The sequence below is a fragment of the Hermetia illucens genome, chromosome 3 (assembly GCF_905115235.1).
Source record: "Hermetia illucens chromosome 3, iHerIll2.2.curated.20191125, whole genome shotgun sequence".
In the NCBI taxonomy this organism is placed as follows: domain Eukaryota; kingdom Metazoa; phylum Arthropoda; class Insecta; order Diptera; family Stratiomyidae; genus Hermetia; species Hermetia illucens.
The window spans coordinates 146,718,105-146,738,269 of record NC_051851.1 but is presented as its reverse complement, the minus strand read 5'-3'; the positions used below and the strand labels follow the sequence as shown (position 1 = coordinate 146,738,269).

Genomic DNA, 20,165 nt, shown 5'->3' with positions numbered 1-20,165 from the left:
AGGTCGGTCTAGTACATGCAATCTTAATTTTTACAATTGCAGGTGAAATTCTTCGGCCACGTGATTACCCCTGAAGGCATTCAACCAGACCCAGTCAAAAAGCAATCGATTTCGAGCTTTCCGCCTCTGAAAACAGTTAAGGATCTAAGAAGGTTCTTGGGCATGTTAAACTTCTGCTGTCGCTTCTTGTCCAAGGCTACCATCAATCGAAACTTAACGGTTCCTTGTTTGGTCGAAGACCAATGATTCTCGCCTGATTGCGTAGCGTCCAGAGGCTGTTCAGGCGTTTGAGCACACCAAGCAACAGCTACTGAAAGTAGGATGCACCCCTAGCCGTATTCCTCGATGCTTCAGACACCGTCGTAGATGATTGCCTTCACCAAAAAGTGAATCCATTCTGGCGAAAGTCGAGCCTTAAGAGAATATTTTGTTTCGTTTCATGGAGTTCGGCGAGGTCGTTCAAAGGTTGTTGATGCAATAGCAATGGTCGTGAATTTGGTTCGTGATAGATATTGGTAAGTGCTGCGCAGGGGTGCTGATGGACATCAGCCATATTCTTTATTCGGCCACTTTGGATTGATGTCCTTGGGTGCTTAGCTTGATTAGTCTTGCCTTATCTCTAGGAGAAGATTCTCTGGTACGAGATATATGACGGGCCGAAAAAATACATTCTGAAAGCAAATGTTTCTCAAGGTTCTATATTGGGAACTTTGTTAGGGAATATTATATATGATGGAGTGTTTTGTGTGACAGAGGAGGCTACATTGATTGCGTTTGCAGACAATTTAGCGATATTAGTAGTTGTGAAGCACCCCGAGAGCGTGTAAGCAGATAGAAATTTCGTTATTAATGGCATCAAATTATGCTTACGAAAATTGGTGGACGAAAAGGCGAATGTAATTTTTATCGCCAAACGCAGGAAGTAAAATACTGTCAATATTCCACATCGATCAATAGGTATCTACGGGTGATGATCAACACTAAGGTGAACTTCAAGAAGGACCTAGACTATGCGCGAGAGAAGGCAGAAAAAGCCAGCTTCTCTTAATTTCGGAGTGCTTAGGTATAGTTGCAAACTGCCGCTTCGTCCGGAGGGAATAGTGGACAATAACGCTGAATCGGAGTAGGGTAAGTTCGACTTACTGACCAATTGCGTTAATGTATGTATTTAGGACAGCATCAGCTGTCATATAGCAGTGCAGCAAAAGACACAAATCCTAAATAACCGGCCGAGGATGTTGATCGACGTTGGGACATCATCAAAATATTTTTACCTTTGGCGTGGGTCAAATTGTCGATCATGTTCAAGAAGGACGTCACAAAACCTGGATGCGTGCGAATCTGTGGAAGCAGAACGCTATAGCCTCGTTACCGTGGCAACGTACGGGAAGTTCAGTATAACGTACACTATGACAAATATACTGCATTAGGAAAGTGCTTGCAATCACTCTTCAGTCTTTTGATGGTCCTGTGAGGGACGTTAACATTAAAATTTTCATCCTGATGACCATTCTCAATCTTCACTTTCATTCTTTAATGTTCAGAGGAATTTGAAGTCTAAAGAAAAGTCCACCAATTTCACCAATAATTTTTCCTCCCGTTTTCATGGTACCTTGTCTGGAGGACGTGGAGGAGTTCAATGAACGATGCCATCTTTCCTCAAACACCTCGACTGCCCTGATGTTATTCCTCTAACTAAGTCAAATGGCTCTGGCTTCGGAAAAGGAGACAAACAAAGTCTGACTGAAAATAAACATCCACAATCTATTTGTATTCATGAGCAGAACACCGAAGGGGTTGATTAATTAGTCTATCTGAATCAGGAGAAGACGAAGCAGACCATGCCTGAGATGGAATGATGGGGTAGGTCCGGACGCCAGACAGTTCTTACGGATATTGAATTGGTGGAGCTCGGCGCAAAACCGAGGTGTCTGGAGTACCTTATTAAGGTAGGCCTAGACCGGATACCGGTTTTCGCGCCGTTGAAGATGATGATGACCTTAATCACTACCAATATTTTATTTCTGTCGACGGCGGCCCCGAACTTGATCTAGCTTGACGCATTGACAATGTTAAATATGCTTTCGTTGTGCTGTTCAAAATATGTAAAAGCAACTATGTCAACATCATGTTGTTCCATACCGATGTATTTTCTGTGATATTATATGGAAATGCAAGGAAAGTGACGCCAGTGTTACTCGGAAGATACGGAGGTAGGATAGGGGCCCCAAAGGCCGTGCATCATTGACATCTAAGGTAGAAGAAGCATCAGATGAGTTCACGGATTTTCCGACTTCACGTGCGTCTGATATCAATTGCAGGTTTGATTCTGAGTGGCCAATTTGATTGAGAAACAATTATTAGTCATTCGCCATGTTTTCACCTTTGAAACAAAAGCTAATTAAATAGATTTCAGACTAAAAAGATACTCTACGGGGAAGCTGATTCAGAGTGCCTTCAGACTGCCAGCGGCAGCTTTTAGGGAAAACACAATATTTCCTAGGAATTTCCATGATAAATTGGGTGGATGAATTAGGCACAGTGGTTTGATAAAATACATGTGTCTATAAGCATAGGTCTACATGTATTTCATAAACAAGCTGGCTTGATGTAATCCCCGGGAAACGTTCTATTTCCGTCTTCACCAGATGATTGCCCTCAAAGAATAAATCTTCATTATTCCGACACTAAAAATAGACGAAAGTTCCATCCGAACTCATTTCCCTTCACGATAAAATCCCTACGTCTTCACGTATCTTACAATAATTAGTTGTCTTTCACACTTTTTCAGAATAATTAAGATCTCGTCTCTACTTCATTTTTCTATTTTCGAATGCTCAATGTTAACGATCAGATCATTACGTTACCAAAATGAGAAGGAAGAAACGCGAGGCCACTGGATCGAGATCGCAATGCCTGCAGTTATGTGGTGGAAGCAAAGTGAAATCTTGCATTACCAAATTCCGACCGATTGATACCGCAGGTTCAAGTTTACGCGTAGAATGCGTTTATATGATAACAAGATCAAACACTAAATATAGTCGGAAAATCTTGTAGGACGTGTTTCCTCTGCTTCGCCAAGTAAGAAGCTCCATCGATTCAGCTGGCTCTTGTAAAATGTGGCAAACGTTTTCGATTCAAAACACGTTTGCTTACAACATGAATATATATGGGAATAATGTCGGTGATCAGAATAGGATGCCTGCATTGGGTCGAATGTAGAGCCAAGGCTAACTTTGAGAATATGGCATTCGAAATGCTCTAGACCCGATGGTTTTTGCTTCTTGGGCTTATGGGACGGTGGAGAGGATTCCTCAGGCGATCGGAAATTCATAATGTTCCTTTTGATTGATTTATTTAATGGTGAATGGAAACATTTGTCAATTAACAGTTTCTATTTATAAATCGGACGATCTGGAGGGATTAGGATGTTTCCGACTATTTTCATGAAGAAGGTATGAATTTTATGGCAACCTTTGAACTATGAGTCTTAGCTACCAAGTGACATTTTTGATTAGGAGAACTGTATTTGACGTTGAATTAAGACGAAAAATGTAGTAAAATAAAGCAGGGCTTATGTTGTGGATGGCCAGAATGACATTCCAGGTTCAGTACGGTTAATCAGGAGCACAGAGCTATCCCAAAAACGTAAAGAAAACTGACGAAATTAACACGACTCGTGCCTGTGCTAGCCAGGATGGAGAATGTATATATCATTTTCAACACTAAATCTCTACCACCCCATTAAGAAAATTTCCATATGTCATTAAACCAATGCGGGGCCGCGTCAGAACCTGAAACCGAAAAACGCACGCAAAGCTACATTTGGGAAATAAAAACAATATCGACTCGGTTGCGCCCTTGAAGTCGACAAACTCCTGACCCGTAATTGAGAAAGGAGATTCACAACGATTCGCACCCTCAATCGATGTCTCTAATGGAGTGCGGCCTTTGGGGCCATCTCCCTACCCCGACAACTTCCGGCCATAGTAAGTAACGTAAAATTAAATCGGCCAATAAATTATGCAAATGAGCACTTCCTCCTAGAGAATTTTAAGGGTAGTCTCCTAACTTACAGAGGGTAGATGCTGAATTATTTTTTCTGAGATCTTGTTGAGTTTTGGAAAAGAATTTTTGGAAATTTTATTACGTTATCTTACGAGTCCCCTAGTGAATAAGAATATTTGTATCTTCTTCCTCCGTAAAACGCTTTTCAAATTTGCTTTTCAGACATCACTTAGGGACAATAGGCACAAAATTTAAAATTTCACCTGGATGATTTTCTTGGAGGGTTACAAACATTCTACAACCCCAAGCGGCCAGCAAAATTGCACAGGGTCAGAGGTGGGTGGGGTGATATACGTAACATATGTGTGCAGCAGGAAACGACCCAACTGAATATACCAAGATAAAGCCACAAACACTAATAAGTCGGGAAATCGGAAGCTTGACGCTTCAGGTTTTATGTTTCCCTATGTAAGGAGCATAACGCAGTTCCCCATTGGTTGATAGCATTGACTCGAGATATTTAAATCGCTCAGTTCTGTCAATGGCAATAACCTGCCCAGAACTGAGCGAATTAAATACCTCGGGTCAATGCTATCAACCAATGGAAAACCTGGTTGAAGTTGCATTCCACAACTGGTGTTCTTTGTGATCGATGTATCAGCGAACGTATGAAATCTAAAATTTACTACAATGTCGTCCATCTGCCGCTCTCTATAGTTCTGAGTGTTGGTCGACTATAAAAGACAATGACCAGCTTCTTGCGGTAATGGGGACTAAGATGTTGCGTTGGACTAGTGGCGTGACATGTTTTGATCACATCCGAAATGAGGATAACCACGATCGATATGGGGTTGCACCGATCGTGGAAAAACTGCGAGTAAGGCGTTTTCGATGGTGTGGTCACGTAACACGCGCTAACGAGAATTCACTTACCAAACAAGTGGTCTGAACATCGAAGTCAATGGTAAGTGACCAAAAGGCCGGCCCAAAACAACGGTGGCTTGATACGCTGGATGGGGATTTAAAAGGCTCGCGATTACATCCAGACCAGGCGTTTGATAAAATCAAATGGCGAAACCGATCACGACGCGCCGACCCCGCTTGTGAACGGGACAAAGACTGAAGAAAAAGAAGAAGATGTGAGGAGCGACGAGGGCATGACAGCTCCGTGTCACATAGCTAAAAATTCCACTCTGAGTTTAATATTATTAGCAAAGGGCTGGGGAGAAGTAGATTCTTCATAAATGCGACTTTCAGGCGAATGTTAATTCAGCAGTAAATTCGCTCGGAATTGCTATGTTTGAACTGCTATAACTATAACTAATGTTCTCTATACTGGTGCGAACATTGGATGAATTTAAGAAGTTTTTTAAGCCAATTTCTAAAAGTTGGTAATATACGTTGGTTTATTTGAGCAGATATCGGAATAGGACATATTTTGAGGGTTAAATTTCATCTAAGCGCACCATCCTAATTTTTTTCGGATTTTTGGGTGGGTAGTTAAGTGCGTACATTTTGATTTTTTGATCGTTTTACACAAAACCTTAAAAACTAACAGAGGCAAGAAATCTCTTCTAATACCTACCCCGCGCCCCTCCGTGGAGATGCTTTTAACCTGATTGAAGACTGCATAGGAACAAGATGTAATTCAAACCCCCATGGAAAAGAAGGGAACTAAAGCAAGGTAGTGATTTGCACCTCTAAAAGGATCGTGAATGTGTCACTGACAAAGGTTTGCCGAGAAAATAAAACGAAATGAATGAATGAATCGAGCAGCAATGGGCTTGGCAAAACAGTACTATTGTTTTGGATTTTAGAATTTGCCGTATAGAAGCAGGAGGAGGAGGAGGATCTTGCAATATTGTTAACATTTCCGTACTCTAGAAAACGAAATGGGCTTCGCAGCGGAAAATCGCTATGAAGTAGCAAAAAATTCGATGTGGTGTCTTTACAGTTAATGGAAGATTCAAACGGCTTCAAAATGTCATTGATGTCATCCGAATCAAATTCAAATTCAAACTTCAAATTCTCATATTCCATTAACTACAACAACAGAGGATAAAGAAGACGATGTAGAAAACCATAAAAGTAAAGGAGTATAATCTCCATGATAACAGTCAACGATTTATACACTTCATCGGAGACAAGAACTACTAAGCAATAATAAGCATGCATCGCTTCCTAAATTGCGATATTCATAAGATGACACGGGCATCACTCGATTGTCGAACATTTAAACAAAGCAATATCCTGAGCCCATTGCGATTCGTACCTCTACATTGTACGAAACAGGAGTCAAGTAGCAAGAAGCAATCAGGAATGTCGGGAAGCGACCGAAAAGAAAAATAAGGCTTATGGGCACAAGTCAGAGAACACAAGTATCAGGAAGTAACGAAAATGTAACAAGGAACGGTAGAAAACCTATCAATTCGAGATAATCCGAATAACAATAATAATAATTCCTGCGCCGTAGCCGATCCCAAGCTGGTTGTGTAAAGATGAGGGATGGATAGCTTTAGTCTGGCTGTAGGTCACGGTAGCGTCTTAGCTGAGGAAAGTGCAAGAACTTTGTGTTATGCAGATTACTTAATGAGAAAGCTATCACGGCACCTGGCAGCCAAACATAAAATCCACTAACAAAAAATTAGAAGACGAAAAAATGTAAGGTCCTTACGGATAATCGGTGGGAATCGTGACTTGGTGACTTTCTCGTGTTCTCGTAATGGACAGCATTGCGTCCAAACCGTTAATTGTGGGACGACTTCTAAACGCCACGACGTTCAAGAGACTGGCTCCGGCTACTGCAACTGTTTCGACACAACCTGTAGCGGTCATTTTAGCAGGTTAAAGTTGAAGTTGAAATCATCGCGGAAACTGGTGACCAAGGGTTGATAGGGGCAGAGACAGCGATATCAACATTACACCGCACTGTGGGCACAAGTTTCAGTTCTTGTCGAAGCACTCTTCTTTACCATCCCTCTGCGCTTAGGTTCGGGACGAATTTCAAAGAGCGTAAATAGAAATTTCGGGTTCAGGTTTCAGGTTCTATGCTTCTCTAGCAACTCCGAGATTTCTACCTCCAATCAATGATGAGACTGCGTGTCGAATGTGCTGATATGTCACTGCTGCAACTGCAGTCACTTTTGTAGGTCGAGCATTTGCGACTCATAGAAACACGGGCAGACGTTTTTCTTTCGTGTTACTGGTTTAAGTCACTGAAAAGGGCCACCATGGGAAATTAATTTCCAAGCCCGGCACGACTCATTGAGGCAGGACATTGCTATGCTGAATCAAATTAGGCAGACGAGTGAAGCATAAAGTGGGAAGAGTTTACCGGAACTATACCATCCCTAGCGAAACATCCATAGTTGAAGTTCTGAATATATTCAAGCAAAAACTTTCTGTTGTATGTAGCCATCAAAATGGACAAACGTTATCAGACATATTTTTTATCTAAATCGGATAATTTTAACTATCTTGATTTCTTTCGGGTTAAAACAAAAACTGCTTAGAACTTTTTTTACTTCATTCATTATTATGAAGGAGATGTAATTCTTGGGGGAAAGTCAAATAATCACACTCACAGGAAAGGGAAGGTGTGAATATACTGCTTAACGGTAATTAGGCCATCTCTTCCCATAACTTTACCATAGGATAAAGAACCTCCACCATAATCAGGGATCGCATTACAAATAAACTTAAATCTTAGAAAGTAAATTTGAATTCCTGTTGAAGGGCCGAAATTTTCATTGTTCCTTCAAATAAGAGATATAAGGACCCTAAAAATTGAATTCGCGTTGTTGGGGGTAATTCCCAGATTCAAATCAAGGTTTGGGTTGGAATCGTAAGCCCAATAGTTTACATTCGATGGAACTTTTTTTAAAGTGAGAACTGGCTTAGCCTTAAGGCTCATTTTATCCATGAACATGGCTAAGATTCGAACCCGGGGCAAGAAGCCAAGGTCGCGTAGCTGATGCCTTATTCACTTCGGCTTTCGCACTGTCTCGATGACCTAGAATATTGCCAGTCAAGATATTATTTTCGATAAATAGTTTTAGGAAAGAAAGCAAAAGAGCAGACAAGAGTAGATTGCCATAAGAATGGGATTATCTGTAGATAACAGTCTACCTATAAGGGAGGATCGTTGTTAGCTTGTTTGCTCAATTTGGGGCTTTTTATGGATCAAACTGAAGAATCTTCTAAAAAACAATTTCACATTAGATGCAAGTGCTGCGGAGAAGTATGAGGGTGAATGAGGGTTCAAGTAAATTGTTTTGCTTTTCAGACATCTGTCTAATCCTAGACTATGATGTGGTTTGGCAAAATAACTTTTTGGCAATTATTCCCACAGCAGGGCCATTTACGACTTATAATTTTAATAAAAGCGAATTTTAATGGAAGGAATGAAATATTTTAGGGCCAGCTACATAAATGATGTCTTCCAGAAATGAAGTTCTAAAATAAACCAATAAAACTCAAAATTTTCTTACGTTCTCCTGATATGTGCATGCTAGAAAAGATTTTGACTTCACCGCCCGAATCTCTTACAGAATCCACTAAGTTTACATATTCCTTTCTTGTATTTATATCCTGACACCTGGAATGAAAAAAAAATATAAATAAATTTAGTGAAAGTGGAGGAAGCAATTAAATTCAAATATTGCAGGAGTGAAACTCCATTGTTACTCTTGAAAAATCATTTATTTGAAAATGAATTCGAGTTTTTGGGTCTATTTGAAATCTTCAATGTCGACTTGGTCTAATAACCACCCACCAGTGCATAAAGAAAACAATTAATTTTGACTATTTCCAGAATGGATTCTGACGTTAAAACCGGAAAATTTGAATGTATTTAGCATGGGAATTATATTGAATCGGAGTAGCATTGTGAATCTGTAATGACCCATCGTGGGAGTAAGCAAAACCGCGAATTGAAGGTTTCTATTCCGAACAATCTCAGCCAGAAATTATTTACATTCCTATTTGATTATTTGTTAAGTTTGTAAATATACAGATAAAAACTGATAAGAAACAAATATTTTGTATATTGTTGGCTTGAGTGCTAATTTTTGTATGCAAAATCTAATTATTTTGTGATGCGCTATATACAGGGCCTTAGAAAGAAAACCCGGGCTCGGGGTGAACATGATTCGGGCACTCTTTATATCCTTTTTGCTATTTTTTTATGTTTTCGGAGGAACCGCCCCCTCCTCCCTCTTTCTCACATCCCTATTCTCGGAGACATCTACTTGCAAGAACAGCGCAGTATCAAATTCATCGACTTTCCCACAATATCGAAATTCAACGTTCCATGATCACGCCTCCATTAACTTCCCTAATCAGTGAAACAGTAGATTTCCATTTTTAATAAGGCACATATTGCCCTGCACTTCCTGAGATTTGTGACGATATCGTAGCTCGAACGCATTACATTCGCCTTCAAATGTAGCGCTGAATAGTTTTCAACCCCTTAAGTTTGTCGAAAATAGGAAAGATCGCGTAAAATATGTAATGATTTTTGCTGCACTGATCTGCGAAAGCCATCAATTACGAAGGCGTTTCGACAAGTACTTAGCCTACAAAAGAAAAAGGCAATTTTTGAAAAGTGGCGATTTAATTCTCAACATAAGTCGCCTCTCAGCGATACACTTGACCTAACTTCTTTAAACCGTCTGAACAATATTTTTTCTCGAGATCTGCCAAATAGGCCCCCGTGGCGGCGATGACCTCATTCGACTCGAATTTCTGCCCGGTGAGTGACTTTTTAAAGTTTAAAAAAGAAATTGCACGGGGCCAAATCTGGAGAATACGGTGGATGGGGAGCAGTTCGTAACCCCATTCCCAATTTGAACGTGGCGGCGGCGGAGGTGTGAGCTGGTTCGTTGTTATGGTGGAGGAATACTTTGTTCTTCGTCAAATGGGGCCTTTTTTCTGCAATTCGGCGTCGAATCGGCCCATTAATTTGGCATGACCATTTTGTCTTTCTACAGGTTGTCGATTCAGATCACAACTTGTGGATCCCAGAAAACTGTGGCCATCACCTTTCCGGCCGATAGGCAGTCTTTGCCTTCTCCGAAGCACATTCGCTGGTTGAAGTGCACTGTTTCCACTATTTTATCTCGATTTTGCTCTCTCCAATTCATAATTGAGTTCTAGAATTCGATATCTGAATCCTGACATTCAGAATATTCTCATATGGGAAGCAGATAAAGCTCACAAACAAATTTTTGCCACTGGCGGAATCAATAAGTCTTAGGGTCTGCCCTCCTTTGTGCCCCTGACGCACTGAAATCTCCTATTAACATTTTGATGGCAGAAGTAAGGCCAGTCAAACATAGAATTTTCCTTTAATGACATCGTTTTTATCTTTCTTGGCACTGGTGTAAGCGCCGGCTCAGCATTCATACCAGTGGATATGAGACACATCTAACACCCCTGTCGCAACTAAGGAATGCGGTACCCGGGCTGCACAGTGCAATTCCACGTATGAGGCAACAAGGAGCTCTGTCCGCGACATGGGCATACCCACCATGAAACTTGAAACCGCAAATAACCAAGCCTAGAGCAAATCTCCGAAGAATGCTCCTGAAACATATACTCTCAGGAGGTCAACTTGTTGGCCATGATACTAGATAACCTCCGATGAGGTTTCGTGGCAAGACCCACTTGATGTAAGTCCCATTGCATACTTGGACAACGGCTTGACTGGAATCAGTCCGGTGGGATGGACCACAATGAAACATTTTCACGAGTCGACTATCGCTCTGCGTATAACACAACAAATCAAACATAACAAGACAACATAAAACACAAGCAACTGCCCAATGGGCCATTATACTACATCTCTTCCTCTCTGGCGCCGAAAGGCAGTACGCGTGTATAGATTAGCGCATTGAAGCGTATCACTGTTAGTAATGTCACAGTACGGTAGACAGATACAAAGAACATGAAATCAGCGCTCTGAATCTATCCCACACAGAACACAACCCTGACTGGAGGCAAGCTTTCGTGAGAAAAGAAACTCATTCAAGTTACCACGCCCGTCAGGAGGAAGCCTATTTCGAGCTCGAAATCCACAATAGAACTTCCTCTGGCAGACAACCATTTTAGGAACTCATATGTGATCCGACCTTTTCCACATTTGTACTGCCTAATCTGCCACTTAGATGTAATCCTCTCATTTAACAACCTTTTGACCGCAAGCGGTCCTAATCCCTACACCTGGTTACCACTAATTAAATCTGTTTGACTACCTCAAGATCAAGAGGAGGAACACCCAACAATACCTACATGGCGTCGGCCGAAAACATGCGACGCACAGGAACACACGCTAATAATGCCACTCGCTGACAAGCGTAGAGCAGTGTCCTGCCCTGCACTGTCATCACAAAATCATACAACAGAGCAAGAAAGAGTCCTACATGCATGGATCAGCTTTTCTGCTTAGACCCCGTCGTAGTGAAAGGTCACGGTTCAAACCTCATTGGCGGCAAAGGGATTTGTTATCATGACTGGATGTCAGATACCAGTCGAATCAGCTGTGAATGGATACATGAATCAAATCAAGGTAATAATCTCGGGCGAGCGCAATGCTCCTACAATGTACTGCAGTGTTCCGTTACGGTCTTGAATGAAGTGCTCTGACACTCTTCAAGGCCCTGATCCAATTAGATTGTTGTGCAAATGATTATTATTATTTGTTCAATTTAACGAGTGGTGGACGATATCGCGACGTTTTTTCCGTTGACACCGGTCTTAAGAGATCACACATTAACGATGCGCATGTACTCAACACCCCGTTGGCCGACTGTTCAACAACGACTGCTCAACAAAAATGAAGAGATCATCCGCTTACGCAATGCATTCAACAACCATGTAAATAGACCTGCGATAGATCCCTTCGGGCAGTCGCGCTCTACATTAACCCGCATATGCTCACTAGAACCTTGGACAAATGCTTTCCTACCATGGAAGAGCTAATTCCTGGCAGCCACACTCACGAAGTTTCGACAACATACCAGGTGTACAAGCTTAAATCCGCTGTTTGCTCACAGATGGCGTCAGCTGCTATGAGCATGCCATATACTTTTTTTTGTTGTCAGTCCATATCATCAGCAACTTCATGCACAAACATATTTTTTCTCTTCAATAATCATGGCCAGTTTTGTTCCCGGAAAAGACCATTTGCGGGGAGCTCAACTTTTTTGCTTCAATTTGGAGAAATCAGCCGCTGAATCGCATCGAATTGTTGTGGAGGCCTACGGCGACAATGTTCTATCGGAAACAACGTGCCGAGACTAGTTCCGTCGGTTCGAAGATGACAATTTTAATCTGAGCGACAAGGAGCGTGAAAATCGGCCAGGAAAGTTAAGGACCACGAATTGGAGGCGCTTTTGGACGAGGGCGATACTTAAATGCAGAAAATGCTCGCCAAGAAATTAGGTTTTTCTCAATAAGCCGTTTCTATGCGTCTACGTGCAATGGGTAAGGTTCAAATGATCGGCAAATGGGTGCCGCATGAATAGAACATAGGTAGATGGAGCGGCGCCAAATTGCATGCGAAATTTTGCTTGCCAGACACAAAAGAAAGATGTTTTTGCATCGAACTGTGTCTGGTGACGAAAAGTAGATTTATTTCGAGAATCCTAAACGAAAAAAATGTTGATGCCGGCCAACCAGCGACATTTTTTGCAAGACCAAATCGCTTCGGACAGAGGACAATGCTGTGCGTGTCGTGGGATCAGCGGGGTATTCTCCACTATTAACTGTTGAAACCTGGTGAAACTGTTGATGCCCACTTTTATCACCAACAACTCACAAGATTACATCGTGCTCTGAATGAAAAACGGCCGGAATATCAGCAAATGAGCTGATTTTCCTCCATGATAATACTCCGTCGCACACGTCGAAAAAAGTGCGAAACTACTTAGAAACGCTCAACTGGGAGATACTACCCCACCCCACTTATTCACCAGACTTGGCCCCATCCAACAATCATCTGTTTTCATCGATGGGCCACTCGCTCGCTGAGCAGTACTTCGATTCTTACTCAGAAGTCCGAAAATGGCTTGGTGAGTGATTTGCCTCGAAAGATCAACAACTTTATCGGGATGGTCTCCATAAATTACGTGAGAGATGGAAAAAATGTGTAGATAGCAAGGGTCAGTATTTTGAATAAAGTTTTTTTTGGTTCCTATAAAAAAAATGTGTTTTTCTTAAAAAAAAAACAGCGGGTTTAAGCTTGTACACCTGGTAGATGACCGAGTCATTGGACCACAATCTTCCTCAGGACCTCTTATCTCCCTTCTCGGGATAAGAGATATGTCCTTGTAAGACCGAGGATTTCTCCTGTCCTTCTCTGGCAACTTGAGGATCAAAACAGTAGTTTTCCAGAACACCGGGAAATAGCTCTCCCGCACACAACATTCAGAGAGGTACTGGACATGAGATGGGATGGTCCGTCAGAGATGGTTTTGCATATCTTCAGTCACCTCATTCCAGCCAGGTGACTTATAAGACCTGAGCCTGGAAATACTCTCCTCAACCTCGTAACATTGAGTAATTGCAGCGCTGATGTTTGCCACTTTACCTTCCCCGATTTTTCTCAGTCGATTCGCCTCTTTCATAATGAGTCATAACATTCACATGGATGAACATTAAGGAGCTACATATCTCTACCCTGGGGTACCCTCAATGAGGGTTAAATGGAGTTGCGATGCAATTATTGAAGAAGAAACCATTCTCTCTATCATCTAGGAAAGATCTCAACGAAAAGAGAATAGTTGTTGCAAATGCATCCGATCGGAGTCTGGTGAGAAGCCAGGAGTGGTTAATAGAGTCGAAAGCTTTCGAGAAGTCAGTATAAATTGTAAGGACATTTTTTCTTGTATTCAGAGACTCTGTAACAAAGTTGGTGAACTGCAACCAATTGATCACAGTTGAGCGACCGTGTTAAAACGCATGAAACTCCTTTACAATGAGATAGCCAAAACGAGATGAAAGGCAGTTTCTTACGCATCTCCTAAGATTTTTGGAAAAGAAGGATATAGGACGATAGTTTTCGACAGCATGGGTTTCAACATGATCCCGATAGTTTAGCCAAGTTTGCAAGCCTACTACACAACCTATCAGGCATAATTTCAACCACTTTTCAACTAATAAACATGGACAGGGGATTTCTTCGGCCTTCCTATATATTTCAGTTTAATGATGTAACCCCAAATAAGAATTGCAGTTTGCCAAATCATTATTATTATACTGAACAATCCCATATGACTAATAAGGTATGTGATTCACAGTTTAGATACAATATACTCGTATATACGCAAACTTGACCTGTATTAATTTTACAACCACTCGAAAACAAACTCCAGGTTATCGATAACATCGACTATGAAATTGGAGAAGTTTTCCATTAAACCACCGACGGTTGAGTGTGTACTTTAAACAATAACTTTAGTATTCTCTGACCTTACACCTAAACAACTGATGACTATTTGATATTCACTTAGTGCCACCTCAAATAAATTTACGGACAGCAAAATATGTAACCTGATAGCTCATACTTTCAATTTCTTCCGAAGGGAACTACATATATGGTTTATTTTACTGTCATTAACCTGATGCATTGTAATTCAATACGTTTGTAAGTATATAAGGAAAATCTGAACAAATGTTAAACGTCGGATATATTGTTTGCCATTCCCATAAAGAAGTTCTAGTCATTTGAGAAAATTCAAAGAGCGACGATAAAGGCAAGTGATCATAAAGATGCATATGAATGATATTTGCAAGTGCTCATATTTTAGATTGTAAAAATAATTACAAACTCGGAGTTCATCTCCTCCCACATGTTGAACCGGTTAGAAATCTGCTTCGAAGTAGACATAGTAGTGTGGCGAAAGGGGGCGGATAAGGAGTTAAGTGAATGACCTTAGTGTACTTGGATGGTTAGGTCTAGAAACTGATCGTCGAATACGATTATGGTGAATTGAATTAACTACGCGAAACCATGGATGCAATACTCGTTTAAACTGAATCCATCTAAAAGCAATAGATATTCTGTTGAGTTCTGCGGAGAACGCTAGATCGCAGATTTCAAATCAATCTTAAATGTACTCTGAAGAAAGAATAATTAATAGTTATTGTCCCAACTCCATGATTCATTTCCAGCTTCCCGGTAGCTTTCGTGCTGTTAAAAAAGGTCAGCCAACTAGTCATTATCTACTACTAATAATTACAGCAATTACCTAACAAGTTCCTCTGAATTCTCCTCTGTCATACGCACACACCTAGTCATTTTGAAATTGACCGCATTGGAATGAATGAATACTTAATTCATTGTTAGTTCGGAGCACCCCCACATGTCCAACTAATTAAACTTCAAAATGCGGCTCTATTAGCACAACCTGCCGGAAATTTTACCTGGTTGCTTTCTAAAATTTGAACATAAGCGTATGTATATATGTATGATCAATGACACTGGTTTCCGCCGAGAAAACCCCTCTTGAATCATCTTGCGTTTGCTTTTTCCATTCAGTTTTTTGTTTGCTCCTCTCAACCTTTTGACTCGTCTTAACATCACATTGGATAGTGCAACATTCTCTGATCTGACCAAAAAACCAGTTCCCAAGACAACGGTTCAGTTATTTTGGTTTTTCTTTATGTTGTCTCTCTGGTACTATGTAGGTACATAGTATGGAAATTCTAGATGGTATAGCGTGAGGAGGAGGCTTGGATAGTGATCAGTCTTATACAGTCTGGGAGATACAGACCAAGCCAGTACTTTCTATCGTATGCACTCGCGATTCCACAATTTCGATTCTACTGAACCTTCTACACTGTACTGAAGAAGGATCAGAAGAGCGGTGTATCGGGAAAATGTGTGCCCACTACACCAGGACAGGAACTCATTCTACATTCTACCTCCAAGAAGTTTACTCAAAGAATGACTGAGGACTGGATAAATCCTTGTCCTCACGGTGCTAAAAAATAATGTTATATCTTGGACGTGTCAACAGGACTATATTGCCACGACACAAAACAATTTATTTAAAAGCTCTTAGTAATTAGCAACATAGTTCTTCCCAGGAAAACCATTTACTGAATTTTGAAGACTGACAAAAAATGTTTGTAATCCATTTTCTTAGGAGTAATGGGCGGGTGATATAATCGCCAACATTGATAAAAAAATGACTAACATGTTGTTTGCTACTTTCCAATATAATATGATCAAATGGAGAGAAGAGCTGCAATGAACGACTTCTCATATTTTTTCGCACTCTTGATCAATCTAGTTTAAATGATGCAGAAATATGCTGAGATCGTGCAAATGTCCTCATTGGAATTGCTCACCCAAGTCTATACGCTGTACCCAATCCCCCATAACCTTTTCGAATAAATCTGGAGATATTCAAGCAACTTCATCAAGAAGGTTGACCTCCAAGTTGTCTAAAGTTTCTGGTTTTTTGGTACAGACCAAAAATAACAAAAAGTTTAAAGGCTTTAATTCATACGAGAGAGGTGGCTCATTGACAGGGCAATTTGTGAGAGATACTCAATTCAATGTGACTCACTGTATGCGTGAAAGTTCACAGTTCCCACCTTCCCACCAAATATCGGGTAGGTTACCTATGATAGCGCGGTCAAAGCTATAACTAGCTATTCAATCCAAATCATTTCCGGAATAAATACTCACTAGTGATGAGCAGGAAAACATCGAAAACTTTGTCGTCGGACACATGTGTAAGGCGTCATATGCTTTCCACCACATCTGATAGAGTGTGCGATGAAGAACAGGACAGAATGGCTCAGGGTCTTATTTCTCCTAAATTGCCAGGCTTGAAAGAAACAGAACTGTCAATATGCGCTTGGGATGACATAGCAAGGGCGCACATAGTAACAGTTCTCGTTTCCAATTACTCAACGATGGATACAGAAGAGCTTATAAAAATTAGAACAGTGCTGGCTCAAGAATCGTGGGTGTACTGACGGCAGATTCTGGCCTGCAAGGTATAATAAAGCAGATAATTTGTGACTCTCCTAGCGAAAAACTAGGAATTTGCATCACTCTTAAATATAAATTTAAATGTATATGTGTTTCAGTTCCTGACCGGAGACTTCGTAACTATTAAGTACCATTAAAACCTCTGCGAGAACTCGTGAAGTTAAGTAGGGACGGAGACCGTATTCAGGGGTTACATCGGCTCCCATAACTTGCATAAGATTAACAATAACAATGGTCTGTGGATTATTCAGCAGCAAGTTCGAGTAACAACAAGACCTCTAATCCCCTCTGATAGTCAGATGAGAGTGAACACTGAAGCCATCCATAAAAAAGTCTTTCGTAATACTTATATGGGGGAAATAGATGTCATAGTAGCAACAGCTAACAGAGGTCGTGGAAATAAGGCATTGACAAATTATTTCCACAACCACCTGAAAAACGTTCTTATCACAAACATGTTTGGCCCCTGTCGTTAAAAAGTAGGAACGACTGGTTCGATGATGAAAATGACAATGCTGTACTTTCAAAGAACGCGGGCACGGCAAATTTCGTCGAGCGGAGAAGCGACTTTACAGACAAAAAAAAACCTGGGAGAACTAATAGGTCTGCGAACTCGAAAAGTACAGGGACCAACCAGCACACCAGGCACGTAAGTTTATCCAATAAGTCAACAAAATGAAACCCTATACACTTCAATGGTCATTCCACCGATACAAAAAGGAAAATTTGATTTCCGACCATATAGGCATATTGGAGCGATAGGTTAAGTACTTTGATGAACTATTCAACAGCCAAAATACTGGAGAATGAGAGGTCCCGCCAGTTGAAGACAATAGGCAAATGCTGCCATCGTCAAACATGAAGAAAACAGTCCGTGCAATTCATCGGTTTAAAAATCATAAGCCGTCAGGAGCCGATGGAATTATAACCGAACTAGGTAAATATGGAGGTGACCAACTACACCAAGCCTTTCACCAACTTATGCTCAAGATGTCGGATAGCAAGTCAATGCCTGACGACTGTCAACGAGGCATTAGCTGTTCCATACATAAAAACGGTGATATCACGCAATGCAGCAATTATAGAGGTATCACGTTGCTGAGTACGATCTATAAGATATTCTCCGCTATCTTGTTAGGCCGAATAGCTGGATACTTTTTCACTCTTGGCAAATCCGCAATATATCAGATTTTCTTTGGCGACAAGCGATGGACAAACTGTTGAAATATGGCTATCAGTTACAATTGATAGCCAAGTTTTGTTCACACAATGAAGTGCTACTGTAGTGTCAATTTATTCACGGAGAAACGATCAAGGATGCACAGTTCAGCGAAGACGCAACAAATGAGAAAATAGAGATCATTAACAAAAAATAGAAGCAATAGGGAGTTTAGTATAGAGCCCTGCGAAGTTCTAGAGGCGAGAAGGAATGGAGTAGGCAACCATTAGAAGAAACTCTACAGAGAGACTTAGGAGGCGAAATGCGATTATTAATGGAGCAAAATGGGCAGAGATAATTTGGTAAGTTGTGACAGGATCAAATTAGAACGATATGAGGCTATATGCCTCATGCGCTTTGGGTTAAGACATTTAGGGACAAATTTGGTAAAGTTGAGAAAGTTAGGGTCATCGTATCCATGTCTCAGGAAGTCATATTACTCTTTTGCTATGTGACAGAAATGGATGATCAGCTAATCATTGATATATCTTTCGAGGATTGTGGAATAAAAGAGGAAGGTAAAATAGGACAATGGTTCACAGCTAGAGTAGTTATCGCTTTTGAGAATAGGAATAATGGAATGCTATTTTCAAAAGTGTACAAAATAGTATTCTAGAATCTTGTGTTGAAAATTATGCTTAGACGGAGGGACATATGTCTACAGTTAACTAGGAAAAAGTTAGAAACCCGATTGGGACCCGGGCCGATATTGACAGCAAGTTTATCAATGCGAAGTTGTAACATTCGCAGTTTCACTGCCCTCAGCTTTCAAGTGGATTTTCACCCAAGTGTGTGTACTGTTGGAAAAATTAATTTAATTGAACGCCATTTTTCCTACAATAGTATCTTTTATCCATAATTTTATAATTCTAATTACCATTCCCTGTATCCTTTCCCTGTTTAATATCATCTGAATCTTCATTTTAAATTATCATGACTGCTTTACTTCAAGCTTTTTTTTTTACATCCTATTTAATAATTACACAATTGTATATATTTAAAACAAAATGATCCCTGACCTTATATATTAGGATTGCAATGATATGTATATGAAACCTGCTGTTATCGGCTTTGAAAACATAAGCGAACGGCTATGCACTCTGCGCTTGCGAGGCAAGTTTAGAAATATAAGCCTCATAAACGTTCACACCCCTACAGAGGAGACTGCAGCGTCGGAGAAGGATACCTTCTACGAGGCAGTAGAACCAACCCTCGAAGCCTGTCCCAGATATGATATCAAAATCATACTTGGGGATTTTAACAGCCAAGTAGGGAAGGAGCCCGTATTCAGGCGATACGTTGGCTCCCATAGCTTACACGAAAAAACAAATGATAATGGACTGCGGATTATTCAATTAGCAGGGTCACACGAAATGGTTGTTGGAAGTACCTGGTTTGCGCGGAAAGCGGTCCACAAACATACGTGGGCCTCTCCAGGCGGGACCACTTTCAACCAAATTGACCACATGTTGATCGAACGCCGCCACCTCTCAGTCTTGATGTCAGAATATAGACTCGGATCAACGCGCCGTTGATTTGATTGACAGTTGGTGTCTCAGGCATGGACTTTCAGTAAATCCAATGTTGCTATCATTAGGCCAATGTTCGCTTATGCTTCCGTAGTGTGGTGGGTTAAGGTGAAACAGAAGAGTTTTCGCTGTAAACTAGCCACACTGAAAAGAACTGTGTGTCTGGGTATCACCGGTGCCATGAGCATCACATCCGGCGCAGCTCTGAATGCATTACTCAATTTGCAGCCCTTGGATTTGTTTATTCAGAGCACTGCAATGAGAGCGGTTCATAGACTAATTCGATTAGATCTATGGGAAAACTATGGACGTGGGGGCCACAAAGCATTAGAAGAGTCATTGGGAGAACTGAATCTAGTTTTCGCGATGCCTTCCGATTCTCAGATCCCCATACATCTGTTTG

The 20,165-nt window shown here is 40.9% G+C and overlaps 1 protein-coding gene across 1 annotated transcript in view; it reads right to left on the bottom strand.

Annotated features, from left to right (window-relative positions):
- The window catches only part of LOC119651042 (protein pelota), an 84,165-nt gene that overhangs the window by 9,771 nt on the left and 54,229 nt on the right, over positions 1-20,165 (bottom strand). Inside the window, exon 7 of the mRNA XM_038054362.1 lies at positions 8,499-8,605. Coding sequence (XP_037910290.1) covers positions 8,499-8,605 — 107 coding nt within the window. The remainder of the gene's footprint in view (positions 1-8,498; positions 8,606-20,165) is intronic.